The sequence below is a fragment of the Cydia amplana genome, chromosome Z (genome assembly GCF_948474715.1).
Source record: "Cydia amplana chromosome Z, ilCydAmpl1.1, whole genome shotgun sequence".
NCBI lineage: Eukaryota > Metazoa > Arthropoda > Insecta > Lepidoptera > Tortricidae > Cydia > Cydia amplana.
Genome location: NC_086096.1, coordinates 35,856,831 through 35,880,329, shown reverse-complemented (window position 1 = coordinate 35,880,329; position 23,499 = coordinate 35,856,831). Strand labels below are relative to the sequence as shown.

The window sequence follows — 23,499 nt, the reverse complement described above, 5'->3', positions numbered from 1 at the left end:
AAGATGCAGAATTTCTGGTAGTTTAGAAAAAGTCAACAGGATTTGCATAAAGTTGAGACTGTGTTGGATGAGACGGGTTTTCAGAATTTTTTTATGAGCGGTAATTTAATATAAAATGTTTAGTATGAGCGCAACATGTCTGATGGTCATGAGACTCATGAGCAAAGGAAGCCTGCATACATCTGTAAGAAATTCTAAGGTGTGCGTTAGCCTAGTCGTGTGGCCCATATTCTCCTGTATAAGTAAAGCAATGAGAGAAGGCCTGTACTGAGCAATGAGACGTATACGACAGTCTAGTCAGTGACTATTTTTTACAATATTAAAGAAATGTTTTCAATAGGTGCTAATTTTAAGCAAAATGATAATTATTTCGTTTTAACCTTTTGGACGCCAATGACCGATATAAATAAATAAATAAATTCATTTATTTGCGACCAACTTGGATCAATTCAATGTTTTAGTGACAGTATCTATCTTAAGGCTAATGTTAGTATAATATACAAAATGATCTACTACTAACTATATACAAATGTGTTTCTCATAAATAAATAAATAAGCAGATTCTCTCAAAGAGCAGTATAAAGAAAATCTGCCCACTCACCTATTCCTGCGCACATGAGTCATGCAGCAGTTATTTATATACAGCCCATCAACTCTGTCCGCAATCATGGTCAGGATGGATATATCCGCACCGTAGGTTCAACGCCAAAGACCGATTAATCGGTCACAGACCACAGAGCAACATCGACCTACGTGCATATACATAAAGTTCAACTTCAGTTTTGACACTTCAATGATGTGGCGTCTGAGTGGCAGCTTTTGTGTTTGACACGGCGTGGAAGAGGTTAAAAATACGTTATATTGAATTCATGTCATTTATACCCAAATCGATATCTTTCAAGCTTGTTAGTGTACCTGCGAGCAATTATCAGATTCGTTTAAACTTTGACAGGTTTGTAATTGACAAATGATTGTGTCAAACAACGACAGTCTCACGCCACGGCTGTCTGAGGGGAATACAGTTTTTTGTACAGTTCCGCTAGCGGGTCATAGGCACGAAATGCAATGTGATGTTTGGACTGAGGCCGGATTTTATACTTATATATTTTAATAAGAAAACTTCCGTGAAACACCGACTATTAAATATAGGTAGGTATATATACCTATATACCAGTTATTTATTTCATCGTATGGCTACAAGTTGGTCGCTTATATACTATTGGTAGGAGTATAATAATTAATTGCTTATTGACTATTAGGTACTATATTTTAACATCCAGTTCCTTCACCCATCGGGCTGCGTTCACACTAGGGCAGAACAGGTCGAGGGTATATTTCCTCTCGGGGCAGTCGTATTACCAGTTAGATTAGTTGATTTTCTTTAAAACGCTCTATATCCCAATGTAATTCTAATCTGTGTTGCCACAGGAGCCGGCTCATTGTCAACAATACACGGCCACCCGATCGGGTGACCGGGTGTTACAAAAGGCGGTGTAATTGTATACTGCCCAAAGACAAAGAAGCCGATCGGAGTCAGCGGAAATCGGAACTCGGTGGCTAGTCAGCAATTGATGCCACGAGGACTCCTATCGGAGCAAGGGACAGAGTTTTAATCGCAATAATAATCAAGGACTCCGCTATCAGATTGGGTAAGTGAAACATTTCATCATGTACAAGCATTGACTTATATCTCAGGACTGGCCTTACGTTCACTAAAAATGGTTCTAGTTCACCGGTGTCACTCACGAATTCGAGCCAATCGTACAGTCTAACGCAACTAGTTGCGATGCGACCAATCGTAATGCGAACTCATCAACCAATCGCGTTGTAGCTGTGTCACACCGCTGTACTGGCCCCATTCATGCCTCGTTCTTATTGATCAGCCAGTCCGGAGATATATATACGTCAATGTGTACAAGTTGCAAAAATTTGGATGTTCACGAAGATATCATGAAACTTTCACTCTTGTTTTTTATTATTTCCCAAATGTGTATCCCATAACTACAAAGCGTGCGTCACTGTCGCACACAGCCAGAAAGAACGTTTTCATTCCGCATGTCTCTATGCATACAGATAGTAGCAGAAGTAATTAGAGGTGTTCAAGCGGATCTACAACACAATTTTTTTTAGAGCAAAAAGAGTGAATTCGGACTATTTTAAACACCACACCCGCATACCTACTTCTGCTACTGACTGTACCATGTAGGTGTGTGTGTGTTTGAGTATGTGTAAGTCATCGTATATTGGATCTAGTGGCCGACTCTGCGCGGTGTCTACAAATTGTCTAAATAGGTAAAATGGCGGAAACTGTAATTAGCACACGCTATTCGTCAACCGCACGATAATGGCGCCCGCGACGATAATTGACACACAACAATTTGCATACGAGTTATTTTAGCTTTACTGTCGTTTTGTTGAATATACAATGCTGAACAAATATTGTTCAATGGACGCTGAATACGTTCGAATTTGCATATCGTCAGGTGACAACCAAGTCACTGATTTTGGAATAATTAATCAAAAATCAACCTTGTGTTGGTTCTAACTTACGGTTCAATATGGCTCTGAGCATGTGGTTGTAATTTGCGAGTTTGTCATCTGACTACATTATTATATGTACCTACTTACATTGTTCCCGTTTCTAGAATTCAAAAGCACATTACATATTTACGATATTTACAACAACTATAGGTAAAACGCCCTCTGTTGAGTAAAAATCATAACGTATCTAAGAGAATCTCTGGTGTATCAATATAAACTCATAATTAAACAACACGCAGCTAAACCGGCCATTCCGTTTTAGAGACACCAATTCTCGTGCACAAACATAAAACAATAAAATCAAAAGAATGAAATAAACACCTAATACCTAAAGAAAGAACACCCAATTACAAGATTATTATAGCCAATGTCACGCAACTAAGACGAAAAAAGGTTTAGGCATATTTCTTTCAATAATAAATATTACCAAACGTGACCACTAAAGATTACGTATCGGACAACACTATAAAAGGGTTTTTATTAAACGCGTCGTCATATCCGAGGTTCGATTTCAAATCGCTACTAAATAGGTCAAAGGCACAGGCGAAAAAAGTAAAATAAAATCGAGGACCGAAATCGAAAGGCGCTATAGGTGCAACAAAATTTGTCGGATTCGATAAATATTGTAGCGAATTCTTACCTCAGAATAAAAGTACAGAAATATCACTATAATTTTTACTGCTAAAACGTTTTAAACATTTCAAACGCTCCGATCTTATACATGTGTAAATAACTTTTATATTTTCTGAAATCTTGTGTAATTTATTTAGGTACCTACTGACAATATGTAGTTGACATATCAATTATCTAGTTACAATCCACTACCGCCAATAATAGTGGCAGTGTGCCGCCAATCTACTAGTGTCAGTTTCAGCTCAGGGCCTTTTTCATGAAAAAACATATTTACTCTAATTCAAATTTAAATTCAATAAAAAGATGTGCTGTTGATTTATGCACAGCTTACTTGTGTATCCATATTAACATTTTTAATGTCGCAAATCATTTAGGCGTTTTTATAGTATCGAAAATATCATCTAACTTTATAAACCCCTTGTCCTTCCTTATGCATGCCATACGATACAATAAAAATAAAACTCCCCATCCTAAAACCAACTGAAAATCTCTAAAAAAAACCCGGTAAAAGCATGTTTATACGCAGTGCGCCCTCTGTTTTCTTACTCACGCCTCAACATTTGACCCAGCTTGCTCGTGTTAGCTTTTGGTTAATTTCCTCCTTTTTCAAAGGAACAGTGAATGCGGGCATTAGATACGCTACTTTACGCGTTGCCTCGACGTTATTGCAAGATTCAATTTGAGAACGTATCGAGGGGTCGAGGCTCGGGTCAATATTCTCTTGAGAAAGTATAAAAGTCGTATAAGTGTTACCGATATGCATACTAAAGCCTCTTTCTGATACGAGAATTGATTTTGGGCAGGTAGGTAGCTGAAGGGAGGTGCAAACTTGCATTCATTACGAGCGGTCATTACGTGTTCTTGGACAAACCAGAATAAAGTGAACTCAAGGCACGAAGCCATTGTGGGTATGTAAAGTGCGCTTTATTCGTGCGAATTTATTCGCCCTTTCTTGGTATCGGATTGGAATGATACCTCGGCTGCCGCCTTGGTAGAGACAAACCAAAGAAAGTCTGCAGCGCAATAATTTGACATCGAATTAAAAAACTACATATGGCAATGTTTTTAAGCAGTCAGTAAACGTCATGCACTATGGTATGTGTTTGTCAAAATCGTTTAAATATTCATTGTGTTTTGTGATGAACGGAATAAACATGGTGAAACCTTACAAAACCGGCGTGCGGGAGTTACTTTTCCGCATGACGAATAATTTTACACTTGTAAAAAGTCGGCACGAGGCGATTCAAGCTGAAAAACGACAATGTTTACAAAATTTGGAGTTGATGACGGGTAAGTGGAATGAAACATCTTAATACTTCACCATATGTAGGTACATATGGTGAAGTATTAAGATAGATAATATAATATTGGTTTAGACCAAGGGTTTCACAGCAAATTGAACACACCTAATAGGTATAGGCAAATAGGCATACTTATGAACTTCCTCTAACAATTCGAGAAACTCATTGGTACTAGCCGGGTTTTGAGCTCGAACCCACAACCTCCATGCTTATGCTCACGGCATGGGTACCTACTAGTTAAAGCTAAAATTAATTTTTAATATGTATATGTTTATTGTTTTAATGGTTTATTTCGTTTTTCCGAAAACTTTAGTTCGCAAATTGCGAGCAATTTCTCTGTCAATCTAATTACGCCTTAATGGGAGTAAAAGAGAAAGATGCTCGCATATTGAGAACTTCGGTGTTCGCGGTAGGCCCTCTGTACCTATTTACCGCCGTCGCGGATATTACAAAAGCTTATTAATTTTGATGAAGCCAAATGTCACATTCTCCCAATATTATTTATCAATATTAGTATATGTCTACATATTAATAGTGACATCTATTGTTGGAATGAAATTTATTTTACCATAAAAATTAAGCTGTGCATACAGCTTAATTTTTTCATAGACGCTAAATATGGTAGAAATTTCACAAGTATCAAGACTATTTAATCCATTTTCTGTGGTGTTGTCGCATACTGATTTTTAAAAACTACTTTTAATCTAGCGCTGCAGACTTTCTTTGGTTTGTCTCTAACGTCGATTAGGCAGCGTGCTGTGAAAATTCAAGAAAAAAAGAGCAGATTTCAAAAAACACTGGCCTAAATCGAAAACATGTACTTGACATTGACAGTTGACACTTCACGCAGGGCAGATCTATACTATAATTCACGTGTTGGAGGATCTGCCATCTTGTGGTCTAAATCGCAAACTTTAACTTGACATTGGCGTCAGTTAATGGGACCCCTGCTCGTTTGCTGCTCTCACGCAAGCTCCCTATACAGCGTGTGGACTGTAACACGGGCGAAAAATTAAAACGTGGATTCTACTCCTCAAACTAGACAATGTTTGTTCAGCGACTTTTAAAAATAACTTGTGGTTTGGATTTTAAAACACTTTAAAATTTATTCGAACACGCAATGTATTACGAAATTGATTATGCCTGTACGGTAACAAGACTGTCAGGCAATGTCAATTAGACGGAATTTAAAGTACATTGAAAATATTATTGACCGAAGCGTAGCGAAGGTCTACGTTTTGACTCGGGCATTTTGCTTTTGTATGTCCGGATGTTCTCCTCTACAGGTCACAATTCTCAACCGATTCTTGTGAAATTTTGTGACCAGATTCTATGAGTAAATAAAAAAAATTTGTCGATCCCGTTTTTGGAAATTTTCAAAAATGGAGGAGTTGTGATACCTCGCGCTTAAACAAATAGTCGTATCGATATCATAAGAGTATTTTCTTTTTGAGACATATTTACATAGTAAATGACAAAAAATGCAGAAAAATTGTATTGCTGGTTTTGGCGGTATTTAGATATTTAGTTTGTACTCGAGAATGAGTAGCCGAATTTCGTCAGCTTAGCTAAGAACTATCATGGCGCATTTTGTAAACAATCGCTTTTTTTGTTTGCACACAGAAAGTCTGGGTTCGATCCCCAGTAAGACATAACTTTTTGTATATTTTTTTTCACTTAAATAAATTAAAATCTTTGTATTGTTGATTGATCAAACCGCTGTGTGGCGCTGTCATCGTGCCCAATAAGCTATGCTCGCGAGGTCTACAGCTCACAGAGCCACTAGTTTAGTTTGTTTGAAAAACCGGCCAAGTGCGAGTCAGACTCGCGCACGGAGGGTTCCGCACCATCAACAACGAATAGAGCAAAACAAGCAACAAAACAAGCAAAAAAACGGTCACCCATCCAAGTACTGACCCCGCCCGACGTTGCTTAACTTCGGTCAAAAATCACGTTTGTTGTATGGGAGCCCCACTTAAATCTTTATTTTATTCTGTTTTTAGTATTTGTTGTTATAGCGGCAACAGAAATACATCATCTGTGAAAATTTCAACTGTCTAGCTATCACGGTTCGTGAGATACAGCCTGGTGACAGACGGACGGACGGACGGAAGGACGGACGGACGGACGGACGGACGGACGGACGGACGGACGGACGGACAGCGGAGTCTTAGTAATCGTTTTTACCTTTTGGGTACGGAACCCTAAAAAGGGACAATCCTAAGACTACATAATTTCAAAACGTTGTTGAACAAAAGTTTTATTGTTTGAGGAGTAGAATCTACGTTTTAATTATTCGCCCGTGTTACAGGCCACATGCTGTATAGTTCCGTAAACGATGAGAATCGGCCAGGACCGTACCACAGGATGCATTAATTATTGCGTCACCAGTATCTAAACTTTCATTATACTCGTTTACAGACTAAAATAATGCTGGGTTTATTTTAAGCATTCAAAATATGAGCGATTTCAAACTATACCATCTCGCGATAAGATCTAATTTTAAACGCATTCGTTTTAGGATTTCCTTTTCGTCGGGACGTGCATGTTTATAGGGCAGTAAATTAAAATTGCATTAGGCCAGCATTAACAACTCATCAAAACTAACAAAAGACGGTTTTCGCTAAAAGTCACCACCGCTAATAAAGATATGTGTTCATTTGAAGAAGGTAACAAATGTAGTTGTATAGTTAAGTTCTATAAGCCGTTTCAGCAGAAAGAATAAGGCGACATCAAGAGGACGTTGGTCTACACAAGATATATGCGAGTGAATAATCTGCATATAAATCAAGATGCACAAAAAAATTACTAAGTGTAAGTAAAGCCTGAGTGGACGCTCGAGTTGGAGAGTAAGTGTTTGCGTGGAACTGAGGGAAGAGTTCCGTAGAATTCCGTACTTTTAAAAATAACAGAAATATATTTCAAAGTTTTGTCTAAACTTAGTGTCACTTGGTATATCCCTGCTTGCTCAATAGACAAATTAACCATAATATATGGGAGACCGAGCTTTGCTCGGAAAACATGCGCGCTTCCACACACTCAAAAATGCGCGTTTTCCCAGAGATAAAGACCTAGCTAAATCGATTTTTCGCCCCCGAAAACCATGGAGGTTGTCGCGACTCACTAGACATATAGTATCAAGTAGCGGTACTGATAATTCCGCTATTCGATGCTAGATTTCGACTACGAAAAAAATAGTCTTTTTGGTACCAAAACTGATGTATGGAGTGAGCACTCTATTCTTAGTATATTTCTCTATGGTCTCTACTAGAATCTCCGTTTTGCCATACGGCTAAGGATCTCCACCGAAACCGTGCGTTTTTGCACAAAAAACGTGCGAATTGCTAATTACACCTTTATTCTCAAATTTCGTTTTATGGCTGTATAAAAATGGTGCAATTAGACAGGGGCGAGTGCAGACGCATATCGGCAATAACTTTTATAGCATCTCAAATAAAGGCTTTTGAATTGGAATAAAAGGATTTGGTTGTGTATAACTGTTACACAAATATACTGACTGTGCTGTTAAAAATACATTTAGGACCATTTTTAAATATGAAAATTTTCATAAACTGCTGTTCTTGTGGAGCCTATGACTCTTTGGGAAGGAAACCAGCAAAACACTAGGTACTAGAATAAATTCGTTATAACAAATCTAAAATTTTACCAATACGCAATAAAATTATAGTGACTAGACCTACAGATATTGTTGAAGAAACTGTTAAACGCCTAAATATTGAATAAATTCGCCTATGTATGTAGTGGCGAAATAACGGAATTATCTTTGCACAAGCTATTCACTTCTTTTTTTAGGTTAATGGTCCATTGGCCACACGGGGCGTCGCTTAATACGGCACCTTAACGTCCAAGATACTGCTAGAGGATCTTCTCCAATTTACTACTTCTCTCAAATGTCCCTGTCAATAAACTACACGATAGAGCCTCGTCAAGAAGAGAATACGATTGATACAATATACAGATACACATGCGATTAGTATACCAGTGTGGAGCGTTAAATTTTATTACCGTTCGGGAATTTTGGCATGCAACATCGCCGCCCAGAAAAAAAAAAAAAAAGTTCCTAATTCACTTTTCGTTGATATAGTGCACCGTGCCGTTAAATTGTAGTAGCTTCGTGGATAATATTTAATTATCAGCTGTTTTGTTTTAATTTAAATTAGGTACGCAAAAAGGCAAACCTAATCTAGACAGCGGATAACATATCAAAGGACATATAAGTGCCGCTGCCAATGCAATTATAAGTAAAAATGTATACACATTACGCATAATTAAGAAAGATATAAGAGACGCCGCCTCAAATGGATATTCAGTACCTAAACAATGTTTAAAATGAAAGCTAACGCTTGTGGCGACCAGCCCCTGTTGATGGTATGGATAAATATGCCTGGAGAATTTGAAGAGCGCAAAGAGTTTGTTACGTCTTTGCAAATATCAATTACGTGAGCATACGAGAACAAGCGAATGTAATATTCTATTATTTTTCTCTATATTATAGAGATGCATTTTCTTTAGACAGAAGCTCAAATTAGACCGAAGCCCAAATTAGACAGAAGCCCAAAAAAGGTGCTGAAATCGAATATGTAATCAGGTGTCCTTCGCAAAGCAATTGTTTCGTCATTATTGTTCGTTCCTGCAACTCTCCTGCTGACTGTTGAATTCTCCTGTTGGTAAGTAGACTTACCTCTTTCTTCACAGGCGAGCTGAAGCTGTAGACGGGCGGCATGTACCCCTTAAGGTCCTTCACGGGCCGGAGGGCCGTCCTGTTCCCCTCTGTCCTGTTCGCCGGGGGACCCCTCAACTCTTCGATCTGTGTGCCAAGCAGCTCGTTTCGCAGGAGACAGCCATACACTTGGTAATCACGACCGCCACCTGGGCTGTCGCTGTTGGCGTCTCTCTGCGATTTTGGTGGCTGGTTCTCTGCGCCTTTGCCTTTAGCTGGAAAAGAAAGGCTTAGTTGAGTATATATATTCAGTGACATGCGACGTGGAAGAATAAATGTTGAATTTATTACACATGAATCACATAGTTTTCGTCAAACAAACCTATATAGGTAGTTAGGTACTTATAGGTACGAAATGAATATGACTAAACCAGAAAATAAAGAGGATATTGCAAACTCGTGCGGGATGAGTAATTTTCAATAACACCAGGTTTGTTTGAGGACAATAACTGAGTTTAATTGTATTTATAAGTACCTAATATTATCTAAAGGACGCTTCAGCAAAATATTAAAGTACCATTTTTAAGCCAGGTGGCAAAAAGCGTACTGCCACTTAGTAAGCGAAAATTTAATCGCCCATGCAACTATAGAGATGACAAATTGCACGTTGCATGTTCTCTTTTTTTATTATATAGGTGGTAAATGAGCAGACGAATCGCCTGATGGTAAGCGATTACTATCGCCCATGGACACCTGAAACACCAGAGTGCGTTGCCGAATTTAAGATGGAAGTACGCTCTTTTTCATTTCAAGCTTAGGCTGCCTTAAAAACGCTCCTGGGATTTAAAGAGTGAAAACTGAGATAACATTATATAGGTAGTCATACTATAAAAATGTAATAAAACCCCGAGTACCAACTGAGGTTTCAAATGGTGGTAACCTGGTAATAACACCATTTGCTGATATCATAAAAATCATAAAACACCTCATATATTAGTTAACATTATGTGGTTGAAAGTTTCACACATTATAATTAAATTGTTTAATAGCTTAATAATGGTTCGGTGATCTATTAAAATATAAAGTGCACACCCCCTAACACTAGTCCAAAGGTATAGGTTCTATAACAGAGTCGATCGTTCGCAAGGACCAGTATTCACATTGCTCTACAATTACGCATAATATCTACATATATCTAGATCAAATTCCACTGGTCCACCCGGCAATGATTGCACCACTAAGGTCCTGATCATTGGTAGAGCGTATCTCTTTGTAATAAGGTTTAAGAACGGTTAACTTGAACGCTCTGAGTCACGGCGCTGTATAAAATTAACAGTCTCACTCATCGAAAAAGCATTTAAAAAAAGAACTCTAGCTGCTAATCTCCATAAATAATTTCATCGTGCAAATATCCTATTTCGGAGCGGCGCACGCGCCGTCGCTGACATATGCTGACGATAAAAAAACGGCCAAGTGAGAGTCGAGTTCACACCCTGACGATTTTTAATATTTTAGATTTTTTTTACTTTTTTTCGTTAGGGTTCGGCTTGTATGTTGCAGTTGGCGTGCAGTTCCCATACAAGTTGCAGTTGGGTTGCAGTCCGGCTGTACCGGCCCTAAGAGAGTAAACTACTTTTTTATTTTGATACGTTATTTTAAACAAAAATCGATTTTAGGTTGTAAACGGAGTTAACTGCAAATGTGTGCGGAACATGTTCTTTGATGTGTGACAAATATTTACAAAATGGTAAACCTATTTTGTAATTAACATGAACACTAAAAAAGGACAAAACCACTCACGTATGGGACCCTAAAAAACGTGCATTGGTAATTTGACAATATTTTGAAAGATTCCTAAGGCAAATTAATCGTTATTACGCAATAAAATTTTAGCGGCAGACTGAGGTTGGTGTCATTGCTCTGCATTTATTACAAAATAAAAATTCAAGGACGCTAGCGTCAATTTGAATAAATGCTGTCATCGAAATAATCGCCAGCTGTTTAATTTCAATTTTTCATCGGAATATTAGAAGAAATTTATGAATAACTTCTGTCAAAAATAAATATCATACTCGATGTACGTCACCACACGGGAATGTTACGCCATTTAGGGTCCTAGCTAAATAAGTTGTTCCATACTTACGCTATGGAATGTCCAATTTAACTAGAACCCTAAATGGCGTAACAACCACGAAGCGTGACAGTCAGCATCAGAAATAGCCGATAAACAACGCACCAAAAGTGTCTGCCACCCTGGAATACTTTTCTAATAGAGATAATATCAGTTCACAGTCAAAATAATATCTCTTAACTATTAATACTATTATAAATAGTGCCAGTTGCACCATCCGCACTTGACAGACTGATCTACGTCACTCGGCGCTCCGCGGCGGTTTACTATGAGACTTAATCCATACAATAAAATTTAACGAACTCTTTAACGATGACAAACAGTTTGGTGCAACTGACCCTTAGTCTAAATGTTCTACATACAGAGACATCTTCTTTTGTTAAAGTAGGTATTAGAGAATTGTAGATACTTTTGACGCGTAGTCTGATCCGCTACTTTTGCTGTAGCCTTAGCTGCCGTGTCACGCATTAATGCTAGTACGAGATGCATAGAAAGTAAGTTACGCACACGCTAGCGAATATGTCAGTGTCAAACTGGTGGTAGCCACACTGCTAACCGAAACTATAGTAACGAACCCATATTCGATGTGATTTACTATAGCTATCATCCAATTCCAACACCAGAATAACATTGTCACTGTGGACCTATAGAACTAACAAAAGTATGCCAATTTCAGATCAGTTGTATACCTGCGAGGATTAGTTATTTTCATACCAATACGCGAATATTGCAAGATTATAAAAATGTTCGTAAAAGTTCCTTCCACCCAACCTCGTTCGTTTATCGTTGGACCTCAATAGGTCCAACGATAAGTCTGCTCAGTGCCCGTAATATTAAAATTGCGTTTTATATCTTTTACATTGTGGTTTACAAATTATTACGTTAATATCTCCCTCTGGCCACTGGCAGAGCGAGCGTTCCTCGGAAAACATAAAAACAAAAAAATGCGCGTTTTCCCAGAGATAAAACTTATAGTTAACATCGATTTTTCGCTCCCCAAGAACCCCCATATAGCAAATTTCATCGAAATCTTTAGAGCCGTTTCCAAGATCCCCGAATTGAAAAGAATTGCTCGTTTAAAGGTATAAGATGAAGGGAAGTGGTAATCGCACCACACTAATTAAACCGAATTTTTTAAGATTCGTACATATTACTGCGGAAATACTCGCTGCAAAAAAATCTCAAGACGTGAAATAATCTCAAGCCAGGTTGCATTCTATACGTTTCTGCAATCCCATATTACATGAACGGTCATTACACCCCGGCTAATCACCTTGCTGGATCTAGCGGGCGGGCATCAATCAGCAGAGATATCTGTCCGGGGGGCGACGGGAATAAACTTCCCAGTAATGTCTGAGACCTAAAATCGGACTGGCGGGTGGAGATGCGAAATTAGATGTTGTGGGGGTGATTTTTAAGTTTAAAATTGAACGATATAGGTTTTTTTTTATTTAGTTCGAATTCGGATGTTATAGGTAAGTGTGACATTGGCGTAGCCGCATGTCGTTGACAGATGTTTATGACTTGTTTCATTTCCCGTCGACAGGGCGTTCATCCTAAATATTAACACCCTGGAATCTACATATAAAGACAATCACTCACATGTGACACCCCTAGATTTTCGTCTTAAAATACTCCAACGTAAACGCAATCTTCCGTCCTATCAACTTCAAATCTGATATATTCTAAGCGGACTCTATTCATCTCCTAGACCTGATATTTAGACCAATTTGTGACCATTCACTGACGCTGAATTGGATGTGGGTAGATACGTAGGTGGAGGCCTCAAAAGACGGTTACAATCCTTCCGATTTGCCAAAATAGTCCTTCGTTCTATAACTATACAGCATAGAATCACCGGAGTGCATATCCGGACGAATTTGGTAATGTTCTGACCATGTAATTCCCATCGCCGATGTTCTAATAACCAGTATAAGCGCAATGTTCGATTACGTAGTTATTAAGGATCTCGGGGTCAGAGATATGCTGGTTGGTCAGAGACAAATGCGCGCACGGCATGATAAACAGTTTTTTTAATTGAGCGTCTTTTGTCACGTAGGAAGCCAAATACAGAGCCATCGTCCACACCTTGTATGGAGGGAAGAGTGAACGAACTTGCAAATTGTATGTTAAATTTTGTCGGGATAGGAATTAGAATTGTCCACCGCTTCCGATTGTTACTCGCTTCCGGAGCATCGACAGGATATTTGGTCGAACTGTAACGTTGGCGTGAACTCGAGTTTTCGATCCATTTGAATACGTTATTATTGTCGGAGTCAAAGCATTCATAGTCTGATTTTTAAATATTTCGGCTACTACGGAACTCCAACCAGAATAATCTGTAAATAGGTTACAGTTACACGAAAACATTATCATTTCTCTCTCTCTCTCTCTCTAAGTATCATTACACGTAACTGTTTTAATGTCAAAATTTGAACATGAGCAAGTGAACTTTCAAGATTTATATTTCATCAAATACTAGTTAGTATATTGAATTGGATTTTAGTTTATTCAGTTTAGGTACTAGAAGATCTGGGCGCTCCCGGGTATACATTTTAAAGAAAACTAGATATCTGTTGTTAGTCGTTAGCCTTATCGAAAATCATGTTTTGTATTACAACTTTTGTTTTTTTATTATACCTTATTTTGTAATGTTAATAATGTAATACCTAAAATACAAATAAACGTTCAGCGCAGTGACACACAGATAAGGATAAAAATCAAAGGTGACGTGTGCACTATCAACGCACATATTCTAGAAAGTGTGTCATGCACTTGAGACTGATAGCGCGATTTTGAACTTATATGTTCACTGAAATATCTTATACCTTTTTGTGAAGGCATAAGGCTCACCAATGGTCAGTCAGTGTTGCTGTTACTTTAGTACAGAAAGTCCGCTATCTAAAAAAACCAATGTTTGTTAGGTAAAAAGCACGAAAATACCGATTGTTAATTTTCAACTCGCTGTAAATCGCGTGAATTCACTCTCTGTGGGGATTGCAAGTCTCCTGGTATTTTTTTTGCGTCACACATTTTGGCTTTATCATCGTAGAACGAAGACGAACAGTCAGCAGTAGAAGTTATTAAGCGGGCGAGTCGTTCAAAATAAACTCAACAACACTTTACTTGTTAAGAGGAACAGCACAACCGATGTTTGAACCGACGATTAAGTAATGACCACTACACACATATGAAATGTTAAATAAAGAGATGGCAATTGTTCCGAAAAGTAATATTCGCGAAAGTTAAATAAAGGTTATTGTTTCCAGAAGAATTTTCCACTTGGCATAATTAAAGCAATTTCCACATACTACAACAGCACAACCGAAACACTAAACGAATATTTGCGATTAAATTATAATTCCATCTGCATATCGTTTTAATGAAAACGGGCAGATGTAAATACAAAGGAAAAGAGACTGAAAGTTTTTGTAAATACGGTATATAATTATGCGTAATTGTTTCGGTCGTATGAGATGTGATTTTTAATTTGTATGACCGCAAAAGAATGCTCAACATTAAATGAACACTTGCAGTGCCGAGTAACAGTATAAGACAGGAGTTTCCAATTTTTATACACATTATACACTTGACTTGTACTTTTTGCGACTACTTTGTAAAATATACGTACTGCGATTAGCTTGAAACTAGAACCTAGAGAAGTAATATTAGTTTTACATTTTAGTAACTCTTGGTACAAGATTGATTCGCTTAATAAAATTTGTTTAATCAGTGTATTTGTGACCCGCCCCGGCTTCGCACGGGTTAACAAATCATACACAAACATTCCCCAAGAATCACTCTATCGATAGGTGAAAACCGCATGAAAATCCGTTCAGAAGTTTTTGAGTTTATCGCGAACACACAAACTTTGTTTTATAAGGTGTAGTGTTATATGTATATTGTAAAAAGCACTAAGGATGCGTTCAAGTCAAGTGACGTCAGTCAGCCATTTTCATTTATAAATCCGGCTCGACGGAACAAATCTAGGTTTAGACCTAAAGTCCCGTTCCTTCCTAGAAGCATAATTATACCGTGACAGTACTCGTCACAGCTATTTCGGTCAGCACTAGGCGAACTAACGGTGCACGGCACAGAGAGTGCATCACAAACTCATGTTGCAACTACACAACCACACAGACAAGCAATAGATACAGGGTTCCTTCACCTCGCTTATCGGCGAGTTAGCCAATAACTTTGTAAAGTAAGTTCTGAAATGGCGTATGACGCGTCCATCTTGTAAGGTTCGGCGTGTTTTACAGGGTGATTCTCGTTGTATTTAGGAAACTACAAGTCAATACGATACAAATCCTCTTTTTCCACAACCTCAAAATATATTTACAAAGAAACACACATAAGAAATATATTCAACAGACGGCCTTATCGCTAAAGAGCGATCTCTTTATTGACTTATAAGGTCAGAAAATAGCAAGTTTCTGATGAAAGTACAGGGAAAATTTCCGAAAATACTTGGAGGACATTAGGCGAAACATAGTACATATAGTTTGGCCCTTTTACAGGAGTGGCAGACAACCGGATTCTTTGTGATGAAGTCAATCAAATTTCAAATCAATTGACACGCGAAGCCACGTGAAGGGTATATCGCCCCAATTAAAAAAAAAACACTCTGTAGCGCAAAAAATAAAAGTCGCTAATGGAGGTGAAGTTATGACGTTCCTCTTTCGAAACAAAAGTGTAGTTCCAACCACTTACCACGCACGAGCAACCAAATGCTAACAACCAGTATAAATTCCACCCCACCTAGGGTTACCAGATCCAAATTTGGAATTTCCTGACAAAATTGCTGATTTTCGAAAAACTTTCCTGCCGCTCATATCGGCGGGCGACGGGGGGGTGTAGCCGTAAGCGATATCTACGAGTATGTATGTTTGATAAGTAAATTTGAATAATGTACCTTTTTAGGTACATAGTTAATTCACTAAAATTCCTGACATTTACGTATCCAGGCCACATTCCTGACAAACAGGCAAACCTAACCTAACCCCACAATAGCATCTTTTGAGCGTCTGCGTCTAGTCAGCGCTGTGGAAAATGGCGTCACTGAGCAGCTGCGCCAACGTTGCGTCGAGAAGCAGCCATATAGTTGACTAGACGCCGACGCCAGTCTGGGGTCACTCTAAGAGCGCTAGTAGCTAGATTACGTAGGTAACGGTTACGTGAGAGAGACGTGACGAGACGGGAGGAGACGTGCGGGAATCAACCAATACCATTGGTTATAATCCACCTCTTCTCCGCTCCGCTGTATTTCAACCAATTGGTTGATACCCACACGACTCCTCTCATCTCCGCCTAAGTTGAAAGGCAGCATATCGCACTGATGCGTATCTGCAAGCCGCTCTGGGAAGAAAGAGACTGCGCTATGCAGGTATATAAGGATGTCCCGTTCGAGCCCCGGAGCGGCGACCCCCCATAGATAGTTTTAGAGCTCACGTTATATTGGCGATTGAAAACTTGCGCTGGCGCAACCCGTTCGGTTATCAAACAATGGCGCTTGTGCAGTTATCGTTGCATTCACTTTATCAGGTGACCTGGCCACCGTTTCAATAATAATGCTTCTCAAAACATTCGTGAGTCAAAGGTTCGGCTGCATAATGGCTTTGTTTGGACTGATTAAAAAAGGAATGCTGCAAGAACTTTCGGTTACTTAACTGTGTCATAATGGGTTCTTTAGTCATTATGTTATCACGATAAAAGGGCATTTAGCAATAGATACATAGTTATGTCGGGCTACTTAGTTAGATAAGTAGGAAAGTTTGCATCAATGACCAAATCTCTTAAATCTACCTATTTTACCTTTCTGAAAATAGCGATACGTTAGAGTCTAACGATTAGACGTTAGTGACGATTAGCGAGTTATGCCTATCGGGAACAACTTGCATATTACTTGGAACAACTTAAAATGCACCCAGTTTTTAAACAAAAGCCCCGCAAGATCTTGAAAAGTTTAAATGTGGCTTAAGTCCATATATTATTTTAATGAGCATAAAATTGTCATCAAGTTCGCGCTGCGCGAGTAGTCCTGACCTACAAAAGTGATAACTCGAAATTATCAGTATCACCTTGTTTTAATTGCACTTATTTGACGCTGCAAATCCGGGCAAACATTTACTCAGACCAGACGACATACTCGTATGGAATATAATATATTTATGCAGAAGAAAAACATAAGGTAGGTAGATATAGGTAAATAAAATTTCAGAGTCAAGCGAGATTTCCATGTGTTTTTGGATCTTTCCTTCTGTACAACAACTATACCGCAAAATGTAGATTTGCCTGTATAGAAACCACAAAAATTCATATTTGTTTCAGAGTTACATCGAAGGCAATACAATATTAAGTTTAAAAAAATCCACTTTACACAACCGTACCGATATGCCCTCATATTTTTTTGTAAATTTGACATTTATTATTTATTGACACATATTTATTTACACAGCATTACAGTTGACACCAGTACACCCAGAATTTAATATCAGGCCTCTCTCATTTTGTCATTTTGATATCTGGGAACAGATTTCCCATCTGCAATACCACTGGCGGTCTAGCATGAGTTGCCTTCTCGCGCGCGACTCAATACATCTGGCGAGACTTCAAGTATGGAGTCGCGCGCGAGAACGCAACTCATGCTAGACCGCCAGATCTCTTAACAATAAAGTCGCGTCAAGATCATTTTGAACACCTGGACCGTTAGAAACTTCTGCTGCTGACCATATAAGTACTTGGTTTGTCAGAGTATGTTCTTGTGCATTCACTTTGTAAACAGGTAGTTTAGACCGCAAACGCGGTGAGCAAATTTGAAATTCTAAACGAATTGGCTCGCCATGGACAATCAGAATGCATGCACGTCGTGACATGAGGCGTACGACTAAGTTCGTCAAACTTAAGCTAACCTTTCAGTACTTATATTGCGTGTAGTTGGAAAATATTGTCACATTTTCCGTTGAAATAAATAGATCCTAATTCTTAACACATTCAGTGCCGAAAATATTATATTTATGTATTTTATGATTCCGTTCCCAGGCCGGACGACCCGATAGTCGGGATCGTAGTACTACAGCTTAATATGACGAATTTTTTGTGGCCTGGCGCGGATGTCTTGTTTGGCGGGATGGCAAATAATGTGTTAATATTCTTCTATTCTAGACCTTATAACCCTATTCGCGAAAAAAAAATTGGTACAGAAAAAAATATTGGTATTAGTGCTTTGGGGTAACATTTAAAACTATCCCGTTGTCGATATTCCCCAATGCACTTTAACAAATTTGGTACGGGACAAATAAAAGATTAAATCTGTTCTCGGATAATGGTACAATTATTAAGTGTGTGCGGAATTTACCAGGATAACCTGTCAGCATGAGTAAGATTCACATGAAGCGTTACCCAATATATACCTAACCTAACCAAAGTATATGTTTTATTGCAAGTATAGTGACTTGACGCAAACGCTTCAATCGACTAACTAGTCTCAGGTGACGAGAGCTATTTATCAGTTTGATCTTAACATGACATATAGTCGGTTGGAGGCAGGTCAGCAGTGCGTGTTTGCTTGTTTTTAGCGACCCAGTCCATTACAACCTCAGTACTCTCAGTAGTAAAATGACATAATAAAATTTAATTTGGTCAATGGACATAAAGGTTTTTGGTGAGGTATTAGAGACATAGTGGACTTCAGCAGCAGCATCGACGCCATGTTTTTTTAATAGCTTTCGTACTGACGCTTATTCCGCGAGCGTCTGTATGAAGTCGATATACTGGCTATATGATATATGTAGTGCTATGTGGATATAGTGATAGTGACGTAAATACTCAAAGTGTTTGTTAGAAAATTTTGTTTAAACAAGTAAAGACCTGTTGAGTACAAATTCTAGTATTAGGTTTATTTTCTTATGGGCTATTCGTAGCACTAACAATTATGATTTTTCGTATAGTGTTACGATTTTTTATCCACATAGTTATACGAGAAAATAAAACGTATAAAAAAGTGTCTTTTTTGTCACGATTAAATGTACTCCTGATTTTGACACCCTAAATGACAAAATTTTTAATTGAAATAGCATATTATTCGTGAAGTAAGATGTATGTAGTATGTATTACTATGAAAAAGTAGCTATTTTCTCAATCCCCCTATATTGTAACTTGTAACTCGATTGATCGTATTTGCTTATAACAGGTGGCTGGAACTCACAGGTGCCGTGATAAGGAGGCCTACATTTTATATTCAGGACTAAAAGAGCGTTTGTTTACGTCTAACGTTAATTTCATTTCATATTACCGTGAGACGTCGACAATGGGAAGGATCATCCACGAATGCTTGTTTTTTTTTTATTAATGATTCAAATGTCAGTCAAATAATTATATAGAGGTAAATGAACACTTACGCAACGTTTACCGTACACGCAAGAAAATGTTCACTAGCGTTACTCTCGTCTTGTCGTGGAATGTCCCGGAAAACTTTCAAACGAAATACGCGCTCAGTCTGAGTATGTGACGGTACGCCATCGCGTGCTCCCGTTGAAGCTATCGTTATGAAGCGAAACATGCGGCATTGAGACGTAACATATACCTATACTGAATTTGCGCACTCATACTCTATCACCCGGATTAGTTAGAACCTAAAAAAATCTGGTTTTAACCTGCGCGTCTTCATATTCGTTACCATAATTAATTTCATACGTACCTACATCGTGAAACCATTGCAAAGGTAAGCACACACTCGCTTAGAACCGAGTGCATTGAACCAAAAACGTGGTTAGTTACTTAACACATACGAGTCGTGAAACCAAACTTTTTGCACGTAAAACTACGTTTTTTTATTTTACCTAATACGTGTAGAATGTTTACGTTTTTGTACCGTCGAGTTGATGAGTTGCTGACGTATGGGTTTTAATTAAACTTTGGACTAGTGCTAGGATTTTTAATAAGATGGGAAATACATAGTTATGTATAGGGCATGCTCCGGGGCAGGGAATTCCCGGGAATTTTATAGTGTCGGAAGAACCGGTACTGAAGACCCGGTACCGGTACTTCCCGGTTCTAATCAGTATGCGTATTTATTCCCATTTCAATAGTGGTTGTCTTAGTACTTTAGCTCCGGACATTAAATTACATTTTAATAATGGTGCTATGAAAAGGGGGACCCAAAAATAACCCGTCAAACTAACCTACTTAACCTAGTAAGGTGGTAATTTGTAAAAATTCACCAAGTTTTCTATTTAATTTTTTTTTATCTGAAACATCGTTCAGTACTTTTATGCCGGTTACATAAAGGACTAATGATATTAGCAATCTAGGTATGTATGTTTGTGTCATATGTCCCAATGGAGCCTTAAAGCTACTAAAATACACCTATTTCGATGAATAAGGTTTTTATCTATACATTTTGACCCGGGTGACTTAAGCTATAATCTTTAAACAACTTTTAAATCACAAGTAGGATATTATTTATTTATTATATTCGAATATTCTTCTTCTAGGTTTGGTTTAATATGAAAATATTCCGTTCTCGGGTTGAATTTTTAACTCCTGTATCCCGTGCCGTCATAGTGCTGAGTGCATCGACTACGGCCGTGTTGCTCGTACACCTTTAAGCCCAGGCGGAGGCAAAGTGTGCCAGTTAATTTCGTAAAATAGGTTCCCACCTAGCGTTCCCACGCTAAAAGTGCTTGTTTATATAAAATAAGTCGTTTATTAATCCTTATGAAATTGTTCATATGAAAATAAAGATTGTACGCTAACACAAACAATTTCTTAAAAATAATCATAAGGTGCCTTGAGAACCGGGAATCCCGGTTCCGGCCATGTTCAGAACCGGGAAATAAAAATCTTGGTACCGGGACCGGTACTGCATGCCCTTGTCCTAGTTATGTAGGGAGTTTACAGACAAGGTCCTCAGTTTTCCATAAACCATTTAAGATTCAGTTTTGTGACGGTCCATATAATATTTACGTAAAAATGCGTCACAAAACAGACATCAATTTTGGAATACTTTTCTTTTGAATATTAGCAAAAGGATCACTATTTAATTTTGGTATCCAGGCCTCGTTTACCGCAATCTTGGTATAAAAGACATAGGTAAGTACTTACAACTCAAATAGACGATGATGTCAGTAATCCTAATTCCGTCGACATCTATTGATCACCTTGTTCTAGATCACTTTGACAACTGTAAAATCCTTTATAAAGGCTTATTCCTCCTAAAACACTACATCAAAAACCGACTTTAACGTTATAACAGCACGGTTGAATTTTGAAGGCAATGTAATAAGGATGAAGATTGAAGACGGTTTAAAGTAACACTTGAACTGATTAATGCTCATCTCAGGTGTCAAAGACGTTGACAGTACAAAAACTGTCAATTACAAGTAAGTACAATAGTACGGCTAACATTTATCAAATGCTTTGCCCGAACTGAGGTCCGCAGATCACTTGCATGCGAGACGGAGCATGTGAAACTCACAGTCACCAACACAATAGCGCTTCCATTGGTTTAATATATGACTTATATGAGCTAGAGTGCGTCAAGCTAACTTTGCACCTACTTAAACAGACCAAAGTGAGATAGTGTCATTATAAACAGACATTGTTACTACTTTGTTATTTATTGCAAATACCATGCAGATGGCCCGACTATAGCTCATTTCTGTTGTGCCAACTTTAAAGACCTTACATTTACTGTTGTAGTTAGTATAGAATTGTCATACCTTCGTCATGGTACACCGGGACTTGTGTTAGCAGGTGTTAAGTTTTCAAAGCGGGACAATGAAGACGACAGTTCCCATAATTTTGTCGCGGTTTGGAAATCTTAGAAACGTGATTATTTATACTTGCATATCATAGGAAAAGCTACTTTTGTATAGGCGTAGGGTAAGTAAGAAATTTACATGTAAAAGAACTCCTCAATGCCTGTGACTGTTGAGAAGAGTACCTAATCGTTAACGGTAATGCGGAGTCTTTAATTATTAGTCTGCTAAGATCGGACGTGATACCGTGATCGATGAGTGAAAAAATATGGTTGACAATAGGCCATTTGTTATTTGTTTCGCTATGTGCATATTACATGGTTACATACCACATGCTCAGTAGCATGTGTAGGTAAACTTATCCCCTCATCTAGTCTAGTGCCAAAGTTATAAAATGAAGCCTATTGTATAATAAAATACAAGCTAATGTGTGGGCAATACAAGCAAAAAGCTCTCAACGGTTTTTTACGTGAAAGCAAGTTTCCTTGTTGTTTGATAAAAATGGATCCAGCAGTTTGAAGAGTATTATCAGCTCTTTTCCAAAATGATGTAAGGCATTTTTGGCATAAACATGCGTAGGGTTTATTTTATTTTTTTATTTAATAGTTTACGTATACATATAACCAAACCTTTCCCTATTTTATCTAAAATACAACAACTCGCTCGTGCACCAGTCGGACACAAGTCGCAAAAACTAAACTAATAAAACAAGACTTGCACAAGTGTTCATTAGCTACTGGTATTTTTTACTCGAATTACATCTCGGAACCAAATCGAAGCTACCGTTTTACGGACGCCACAGCCCGTCAGAGCCTCAATGGGGCCAATACTGTGTGCGCTGTACAAACACTAACCAGCAATTATTGACCGCCTGTGGACCATATTTCTTTGCAATAGGGTCTATTACAAATCGTCAAGTGATCGATGGTAAATTGGTAACTTACGTATTGTTTACACTAGCACGGTAAATCTAAGAGCACGGTGAAAATGACTGTGTGCAGTATATTAATATTTTGTGGCTAAGAAGTGTACGATGCCTGTAGTAGCTATTTATTTATGCACAAAGCCGTGACGAGTGGCGACAGACAGGGGAGGCCTTTGCCCAGCAGTGGGACACAATATAGGCTATTAAAAAAACTTCATTGCACAAAGTACAAATAAAATGTACAAAAGCTGTTTAAACTATGTTTGCGCCGATTTGAATAGAAGAAAGGAAGAAACTGTCATTTTCCACGTCATATTTTCATAGAAATTTGACATTAATGATGTCATTGCCCTTTGTCATTGCAAATGCTAAGAAGAGCTTGGTCCGACTCTCACTCAGGAGTCCGTGAAAAAAGTTTTATACGGAGCACTCAAAATAAGGAACTATCTAAAGTTTAGAGACAGAATTTTATTATAATTACCTCATAGCTCAACTATTAATCTATAGAAATAAAGGCAGGGCATCAA

At 38.2% G+C, this 23,499-nt stretch overlaps 1 protein-coding gene across 2 annotated transcripts in view; it reads right to left on the bottom strand.

Moving 5' to 3' along the window:
* LOC134661216 (fizzy-related protein homolog) overlaps positions 1 to 23,499 on the bottom strand; it is a 77,070-nt gene that overhangs the window by 28,228 nt on the left and 25,343 nt on the right. For both annotated transcript variants that reach the window (XM_063517185.1, XM_063517186.1), the window contains exon 3: positions 9,178 to 9,431. In XM_063517185.1, the coding sequence (XP_063373255.1) occupies positions 9,178 to 9,431 (254 nt within the window). The remainder of the gene's footprint in view (positions 1 to 9,177; positions 9,432 to 23,499) is intronic.